This window comes from Pseudoliparis swirei, chromosome 21 (assembly GCF_029220125.1).
Source record: "Pseudoliparis swirei isolate HS2019 ecotype Mariana Trench chromosome 21, NWPU_hadal_v1, whole genome shotgun sequence".
Taxonomy (NCBI): domain Eukaryota; kingdom Metazoa; phylum Chordata; class Actinopteri; order Perciformes; family Liparidae; genus Pseudoliparis; species Pseudoliparis swirei.
The window spans coordinates 6,557,663-6,567,287 of NC_079408.1; the positions used below are offsets into that span (position 1 = coordinate 6,557,663).

Sequence of the window (9,625 nt, forward strand, 5' to 3'; positions counted from 1 at the left end):
AAATAGGCCTTCTTAGCTTGCCTCTTCACAGGAAGTTAGCAAGACAAATTTTCCTCCAGACATGTGGACATTATTTGGTGAAAATCTCAAAGGTAAGTGAATTTATTTGACATATTACAGCACTTGAGGTCTTACTGAACAGAATTATGTAACTTGATACCAAAAAAAAAACCGGAATAAGGGTCAAATAATTTCCAAAAAACATGCTCTACCAAACGGTTTAATTGTCAGTTCATAATATAGGTAGCGAGTTAAGCTAATGTAAATAAAAGTCAGTATTTGCTTTGAAATAAAACACATCTGATTATTCATTGTTGTCAATATGATACAGTTAATGTTATTTCATCTTATATATGCTAAAAGGATTTCATAAGTAGGATTTTTTCCTGTCGAAATAACTGTTGTTACCGAATGGTTGATTTAGCATGTTATGGTAAACGTAGTGATTCGAAGATAATAAAAAACAATAGATATGAATATTCACTGCAGTTAATATATATGTAATGGTATTCCATTCCTTTCTGGTTTACAAACAACAGATGGATGCTAAATCTTTTTACGGTGCAAGGCCACGCAACTTTTTGGCACTTATACCAGAAAATCCTCAAGACTCTGATGCTGATCTGAGTGATGACGATGACCAAATTGAGGATCCTGATTATCAGCCCACACATGCAGAAGACACTGGGGACACTTCTTTTGAATCCATGGATAAGGAAGAGGTTGCCTCAACAAGCACAACTTCAACACTGCCTCCTTGTAAGAAGAGCAGAAAAGGGAAGAACACCCTAAAAACAGTTTCCATGGAGGAGCCAGAGGACCCACCTGATCCAAACAAAAGCACAAGGAGAATCTGGAAGCATGAAGACATTGAGGAATTCCAGGTTCCTGAATCAAGATTTGAACCCCCTGAGGCTGTAAAGACACCCTTCCAGTACTTCAAAATGCTCTTCACTGACGAGATGATTGAACATATTGCTCATCATACCAATCTGTACTCTGCCCATGAGTTGAGTGATCCAATCAAGACTAGCCCTGAAGAGATTGAAGATTTCCTGTCAATACTACTCTTCATGGGTGTGTTCAACTTCCCAGCCATGGAAGACTACTGGCACCACGAGTCACGTTTTGATCTGATAGCTGATATCATGCCGAAGAAGAGATTCCAGCTGTTACGCCGGTTCATTCATTTTAATGATAATCAACAGTGTAACGACAGTCCAGACAGATTTTACAAAATCCGCCCCCTCTTTGATATGCTTCGTGAGCAGTGTCTCCTGATTCCATCCACTTACAAGCACAGTGTGGATGAGGTCATGGTGGCATATAAAGGCACACGGGCTGGCACTCTCCGCCAATATATTGCCAACAAGCCAGACAAATGGGGCTTTAAATTGTTCTGCCGAGCCAGTTCATCTGGCATCATCCATGACCTACTGCTCTATCAAGGGGTATCCACATTCAATGTTGCCCTAAGTGAGGAGGAGCAGGGGCTACTTCTAATGGTAATAACATTATGCAAAACCATAACACAGCCACGTCTTTCTGTTGTCTTCTGTGACAACTACTTCACCAGTTTCAACTTGATCCAGAAGCTGAACGCAAACTTGGGTGTCAAGTTCATTGGCACTGTCCGACCAAACCGCATTGGTGGAGCTACCTTGATGGTAGACAAACAGCTGATGAAGAAAGGACGTGGAGCTTTTGATTACAGGTCTGCTGAAGGGGTGATCGCAGTGAAATGGTATGACAACAAATGCGTCAACCTTCTGAGCAATGCCTGTGGGATCATGCCTCTTTCAACTGTCAAACGGTGGAGCAAAGTGGCCCGTGCAAAGATTAATGTCCCGTGCCCATCACTCATTCCTGCCTACAATCAGCATATGGGAGGCATTGATCTTTCTGACATGCTGGTACACCTATACAAGACCCCTGCCAAGTCATGGCGATGGTACATTCCCCTCTTTGGATACATCCTTGACTTGTGCATCTCAAATTCCTGGCTGGTCTACAAGAGGGATTGTGGCCTACTGAATGAAAAACCAATGCCTCTCAAAAGATTCCGCCTGGCAGTTGCCCACAGTTTGATGAGAGTCAACAAGCCAGCACCCAAAGTTGGCCGACCATCGTCCTGCTCTCCACTACCTCAGAAGAAACGCTACACCCCAAGACCCTCACAACCACAACCAGATGTGCGTTACGACAACTGTGGACATTGGCCGCTTCACTGTGACAAGCGTGGGAGGTGCAACCTGTGTCCAAAGGGTGTGTCAAGATGGAAGTGTCAGAAATGCAATGTTTTCCTGTGTTTGAATGCAAACCAGCAATGCTTTGTAGCATACCATGAGAAATAAAGTGGATCTAATGCACAGATGAGGAGTATTGAGACTGAAATGATCGAAATGCAAAGTTGTTCTGTGTTTTGCAGTGTTCCCTTTGTTTGAATGAAAAACAAAATAGCATATCACCAAAAATCAGAAGTGTATCTAACATTTATGCTGTTTATTACTGCCATGTTACATTGTATTTGACTAATTCTACTATTTTGGTACTTTTACCATAAAGTGACATCTCAACCGTTTGGTAGATGCCTGTATTTACAAAATTGTGAGGTCTGTATCCAAAAATGTTTTTGATTGTTGTTATTACTGCCCCAAAGAAGTAAAATATGCAAAGAAATAATTTTTCCATTACTTTTTTCTTGGTGAGGACATTAAAGGGTTAAAGTATAGGACGTTGTGGCGGCTGTCCTGTGCTCCAGGAAACGGATATCTCTTTTCAACCATTACTGGATGGCCTCCTCCTTTATTACACAATTACAAGCATGTTTATTTCCAAGACAAACTGTTATAATACCGGGCATTACTAGTAATAATAATATGAATAGTAATAATGGTGTTAAGACTGTATTACAATATCCAGGTGTGATTACATAGTGAGGTACGAATGTACTATATTTTTCCTGATGTAATAATGCATTATTATTCCAGAATGCATTGGTATAGTCCCCCTGAACTGTCATATGTATCATCCATATTACTGAAATAGCACTACTCTCGTCATTGTGTAATCTGTTAACTATTCAACATAATTGTGTGTGGTTTTTTATGCATCACATTTTAGAACTGGATTGGATATTTTTTTGTAATTTGTCACAAAGGCTGTCAAATAAATGTCATTAAAAAAAAACATACCATGAGCCTGGAAAGCATCTCAAAATGGTGCTTATGTATGTTATAGCTCAAGAGAAAATCCATAAGAAGAGCAAGGCCTTTGACACCTGGCATATGTTAATAAGCACATTGTTTATTGTGCTTTAATTCACTGCAGACTTCCTCTTTATCAAAACCAAGACCACCTCTGCTGGAAATTCATTTTGGTCACTGCTTTGTGTGTATATTTTGTTTCCTCTGTATATTTAGTATTAGTATTTAGTATTGTGATTGTTTTTTGTGTTTTTATTTTCTATTAATGCTCTAACTGCTGTGATCCTGAAATGTCCCCACTGTGGGACAAATAAAGGATTATCCAATCTAATCAAAGTTTTTTTCGCTAACAGAACTGGGAAAGCTTAAACATGTCAATCCAAAGATGAATAAAATTGCTTCAGTGGTAGATCTGATATTTAAAAGAAAATAACACACCTAGCCAGTAAAATCTTGTTGATACATTGAACAATGTTTGCAGAAGGCCGATTTCCCTCGCCAGATGTCGAGAGTTGACCGTGAGTCTCGTCGAGGACAAAGTGGCCGCTCACCAATCAGGCAGCTACTGCTTAGCGGCAGCACGTCCGGGTTCTCGTGCGACCCTTTTCATCCACGTCGCTTTCAATAAATTACCTTCCTCTGTAGCTCCTATACATCTCAGCGTTTGTTGAGGAGTCTAAGGGAAAGAGAGGGGGGGGGGGGGGGAGCTGAATGGATGCATCCCCACTGAGCCTTTTTCTTTTTGGTCTGCGGAGGCAACAGCAAACCTGAAGTGGCTACAGCCCTCCTGTAAATCATATTGCCTCCCAGTGATCCCCCTGCCTGCCTCCATTGTGTCGGCCCTGTCCGCTCCGCTACCCCGTGTGTCAGGGCGGCTCACTCCCGCAACGTGCAGCGTCTCTCCCCTGGCTGCTGCCTCTTCCTGTGAGCTTCACGCAGCTGTCTGTTTCGCTTCCTCTAACGCCCCGCATCGCCATTCCCCCCCCCCCCATCTCTCACTTTGTCTTTAGCCATCAACCCATCTCTCTCTCCTCTTTTCCATCCCCCTCCTCTACTCTCTTCCCCTCTCCACCCTCCACCTCTGAGTGATTTTATGCCCGCTGAATATGCAGGTCGGAGTGACACGCCATTGTAATAATGCCTCATCGCCTTGCTCTGTGTCTGTACAGACTTGAAATGAGCTCAGAGAGAGAGAGACCCCCCCCCCCCCCCCCAGGGTGGATTGTTTTGTCTAGTGATGCCTCTCATTTTTATTTTACATACATTTCGTCCTCTTTCTTGTGGAGAAAAGAATGGAAAAAGGACAATTTGACAGAGCAAACAATAAACAATTTGCGTTTTCTTTTTTTCCGTACCGTAATGAACTGAAACCACAAGACACAAATGACACATTTCACACTCGCTCTGTTTGATCCTTTTTCTCTCAGCACCCGGGACATTGCATCGCCGCTTCTTGTCGTCCCCCACGTTTCTCTCCGCCTGCCTATATCCCTCTGCATTCTCCCTGGAGATGGCGTGTTCCACACTGTCCTCTTTTGGATGATTAGAAAACTGCATGCGCTGAGCGGAAACCCTGCAGTGTTGAAAGCATGAGCGGGAAAGAAAAGAGTGATGGGCAGAGGAAGAGAAAGACCAACAGCAGCAAATGCTCCCCCCCCCCCCCACCCACACCGTCCCCCCGTCTCCTCATTCCCGAGTATATAAACTGCGTTGCATTGTCAGCATGCTTGTTTGACTTTGACTATCAACATCAAATCTATTTCTTTTGAAATGCACTGTTGTCGCGACGCACAATGAATTGTTTGTGTGCACTCGGCACTAAACAGACGGGTTTGTGTAGCCTGCATGTCAACAATGAGACTCTCTGGTTCTGTAACTATAACAGACTGGTCCTCAATATTGATGCTCTGCTGTCTTCTCTGTGCACGCATGCCCATGAGTGTGTGTGTGTAGACATGATCATATTGTTGGACGTTGAATGCATGTGATAATCATTGTCTGTGGCGATCAGGGTGAACACCTGCATCGAAGCTGCGAGCTCTCTTGCCCTGGCAGCGTGATGAATGGCTCTGCTGGGAATAAAAAAAAGTCAAATCCAAGTCTTTTACAATTGACCGGGAAAAGAAAAACAATGTTCCATTTGTCAGTGTCCAACAGCAGAGGTAGAAGCACCTGTTGATTGTGTTAGAAAGTGTGTTATTCCTGGGAAGCAATAAAGGGCATGTATTCAAGTACTGTACATTTTAATGACTTGAGTATTGAATGTAGTTCCTTCATACTTCTGTTTCACCACATTTCAGTCGGAAATATTTCTACAGCACGCAAAATTAAAATAAGGTTTTTATGAACAAAAATATGGCATGAGGTAAAAGTGGTTTCTGATAAAGATATTAGAATTAAGGTGCCGTCCCTCCGTGTGTGTTGTCATCCTCCCAATCGTTTATACAGCACCTTTAACTACGATGTGTACCATTCAAGCTTGGAAGATTGTTAGAACATTATTTTTAATGCAAAGACACAAACTATGGCCGGTTTTACAGAGTGAGAATTAGCTGTATTTCCCTCTCCTGAACTGCAGTACCTTAAATAATTGAGGTTTACGCTTTTGGGTTCTACTTAATGCGTTTTCATTTAATTGGAAGAGTCACCATTTCTCTGCATTGCGTAGTTTGTCTGAAAGAGCAACTTTCAATTCACAAACTGTACCTTTCACATCTTGCAAAAATGTAACCCTCACAACTCCGTCTGAATTGCTATCTCAACCGTGGTTTACTTTTAAGCCGAGGTAACGTTAGCGGGATATAGGCTACACAACCCTGTATCACAAAAATTACGTTCCCCCAGACCTAAAATACAATTTGCAGTTACGTTTGACTGAAACGTATTTCTCTCCAAATTACGTTTAAGTGAAACGTATTTCTCTCCAGATTACGTTTGCATTTGACGTATTATAATTACAAATACGTCTCTGATCAACGTATCTTTGCCGTTTGTTCTCTCTCTTTTCTACAATGCTGTTATGAATTGTAAAAAGCGTCCTCTAGTCTTATTTATTATTATTGTATCTGTTGTTTCGCCTGCGTATTCTGACAACAATAAGCGTTGTAACGGATCATATGAATTGGCGTGAAGACTTACTGCTGGTGACTCTCCTTTATTTTCTTTTTTTAGGTGACAATACATTAATTAAAACTCGTACACTATCACCACCTCATCACCACCTTAACAGAGTCAGTCCCATACGGGTCAAATCAACTATTAAACTTGTTATAAAATGCGCATCTGTCCGTAATCTATACCATAAAGTTCGCATTTTAACCTAAAAAAAAGTGCGTTTCCTTTTAACCTTTCAAAATAAAAGTCCGATTTATCTGTTAAGCGGAAGTAGTATAAAACGTCTATATTTATTCAAACAATACAATATAAAAGGCATACATACATCAAAATCAATAAGGAAAATGCCAAACAGTCAAACAACTCAAAACAATAAACCCTTCATGGTGTTATTTACAGGTGTGTTTACTTCTCATCAAACAAAAAGAGCAGGTACCCGGAAAAATCTGGGAAATAATTTGGGAATTGTTAATAAAACATGATTTACCCTTCAACTTCCACTGATATGCATGCAAACTAATACATCGTTTCACACACACACACACACACACACTGACAGAAACACATAGACACTCATATACGTACACACACACACATACTCACACACACAGACACACACTCTCATACGCACATGTTGCACACTTGGACATATGACATCCAGGCGTGTATGGTTTTTGAATGGTTTATATCAACTCACGGAAACTGAAAGCACAGAAACAGAACACACTCAGCAACATCACTGCAGACTTGCAGGCTGTGGATCTATCTGGCTAACTACTTTATACATATACATACAAACAACACATTGGCTTACACTATCACTCTAACTACTCCATTCACCCTGGCGACATTCTGCACGTTCACACAACTCTCATTCTCACAGGTTACAGGTGGTTACTACTGTTCCTCACTCGCTAGCATGACTCTGACGCACTATATACCCTTCGACACATCATCACATTCACGCAACTCCGACATACATTCACATATTACCTATTACATATTCGGATTACTGACGATGATCCCTGTCGCTACCTTTATATAGTTAATCACGTTTACTGACCTGAAAGCACAGAAACAGAACACACTCAGCAACATCACTGCAGACTTGCAGGCTGTGGATCTATCTGGCTAACTACTAGCGGAAGGTTTTCCCTCGCTTTCATCCAGAAGGACCCCTGAGCTGACCTGAGTGCCTGTACCATTGTTAACCCTTCACACACATGCATACACACACCAGGAGAATAATGACACAATTAACAATCAATAACAATACAAATACAATAAAATAAATATCAATGTCCAGTGTTACTGAGGGCCCCACACACACACTCTTACACACGCACACACTCTTACGCACACACACACAGACAGACACACACTCACACACACACACACACAGAATGACAGACACACACTCAGACACACATACAGACACTCACATACATACACACACACTCACACACACACCCACACACACACATTTACACATGCACACACACGCATACTCTGCAGACTGACCCTTGACCTCCCAATTGTCTCTCAGATATAACCCTCCTGCTTTATATTTAATATATTATATTTACCTAACTATAAGACTTTGAGGTCATGAGGGGAATCCCCTCCAAAACTTTCACAAGAGAAAATTGTCACCGTGCCAATAACCCTTGTACGATCCTTAAAACCAGTCTTTTAGTACATTTTTTATACTTTCAATCAACTTAAAGATCTGGATTCTTTTCAGATTCAAAGAGGGGCCTCTGAATATGAATACCCTACAGGTTTGGACCGATAGCTCTGAGTTAAGGGCCCCAAAACAGGTCCAAAGGGTCAAATTGGGTAAACATGTCAGAGCTTAGCTTTCTTTTCCAGGTTGTAGCCCCTCCCAAATGGGGTAGAATACAATTGAAATTGTTCATATAGTACAAACATTTAAGGAGTTGTTAACCTTTGAAGGAAGGAATTTAGTTTTTAAACCCTTCCCAAGCAGGGATGCTAAGTGCTATATGTTGCCAGCCTACATGGTTGTGACCCATTTGGGAGTGGCTACAACCTGCAAAAGAAAGCTAAGCTCTGACATGTTTAGAAGAAAAAAAAGTTAAAATCAGCCCAAGCTCACAACAGGGTCTCAGATTTGTTAAACCACACACCCTCTTCAAGTCCTGGATTTCAGACAGCCAATTAACTCTTGTGGGTGTTTCAGAGGAAATATCACCCCATCAACTCATTGTAGGCCCTGTCCTGAGTGTCTGTGTTCAATTTGGGATTTCCAGGACGAATATTTAGGAGATTATGGCCATTTTTGCACTTGTCAAAAAATATGCAAATTTAAGAGAATAAGGCCCAATTTGACCCTTTGGACTTGTTTTTGGGGCCCTTAACTCAGAGCTATCGGTCCAAACCTGTAGGGTATTCATATTCAGATCCCCTTCTTTGAATTTGAAAAGAATCCAGATCTTTAAGTTGATTGAATGTATGAAAAATTAACTAAAAGACTGGTTTTAAGGATCGTATAAGGGTTATTGGCACGGTGACAATTTTCTCTTGTGAAAGTTTTGGAGGGGATTCCCCCCACGACCTCAAAGTCTTATATTTAGGTAAATATAATATATTAAATATAAAGCAGTAGGGTTATATCTGAGAGACAATTGGGAGGTCAAGGGTCAGTCTGCAGAGAATGCGTGTGTGCATGTGTATTTGTGTGTGTGTGTGTGTGTGTGTGTGATTCTGCCTGTGTTTGTATGTATGTGAGTGTCTGTATGTGTGTGTCTGAGTGTGTGTCTGTGTGTGAGAGTGTGTGTCTGTGTGTGTCTGTCATTCTGTGTGTGTGTGTGTGTGAGTGTGTGTCTGTCTGTGTGTGTGTGCGTGTGTAAGAGTGTGTGCGTATGAGAGTGTGTGTCTGTGTGTGTGAGTATGTGTGTGTCTCTGCCTGTGTGTGTGTACGTATATGAGTGTCTATGTGTTTCTGTCAGTGTGTGTGTGTGTGTGTGTGTGTGTGAAATGATGTCTTAGTTTGCATGCATATCAGTGGAAGTTGAAGGGTAAATCATGTTTTATTAACAATTCCCAGATTTTTCCAGATACCTGCTCTTTTTGTTTGATGAGAAGTAAAAACGCCTGTAAATAACGCCATGAAGGGTTTATTGTTTTGAGTTGTTTGACTGTTTAGCATTTTCCTTATTGATTTTGATGTGTATGCCTTTTATATTGTATTGTTTGAATAAATATAGACGTTTTATACTACTTCCGCTGAACAGATAAATCGGACTTTTATTTTGAAAGGTTAAAAGGAAGCGCACTTTTTT

General features: G+C 41.2%; 1 protein-coding gene across 1 annotated transcript; it reads left to right on the forward strand.

The window, feature by feature from the left end:
- The first annotated feature begins 539 nt into the window (after positions 1–539).
- LOC130212138 (piggyBac transposable element-derived protein 3-like) lies at positions 540–2,354 on the forward strand. Its single transcript, XM_056443278.1, has one exon. It carries the CDS (start codon positions 540–542, stop codon positions 2,352–2,354), a length of 1,815 nt encoding a protein of 604 aa, XP_056299253.1.
- Positions 2,355–9,625: the final 7,271 nt, after the last annotated feature.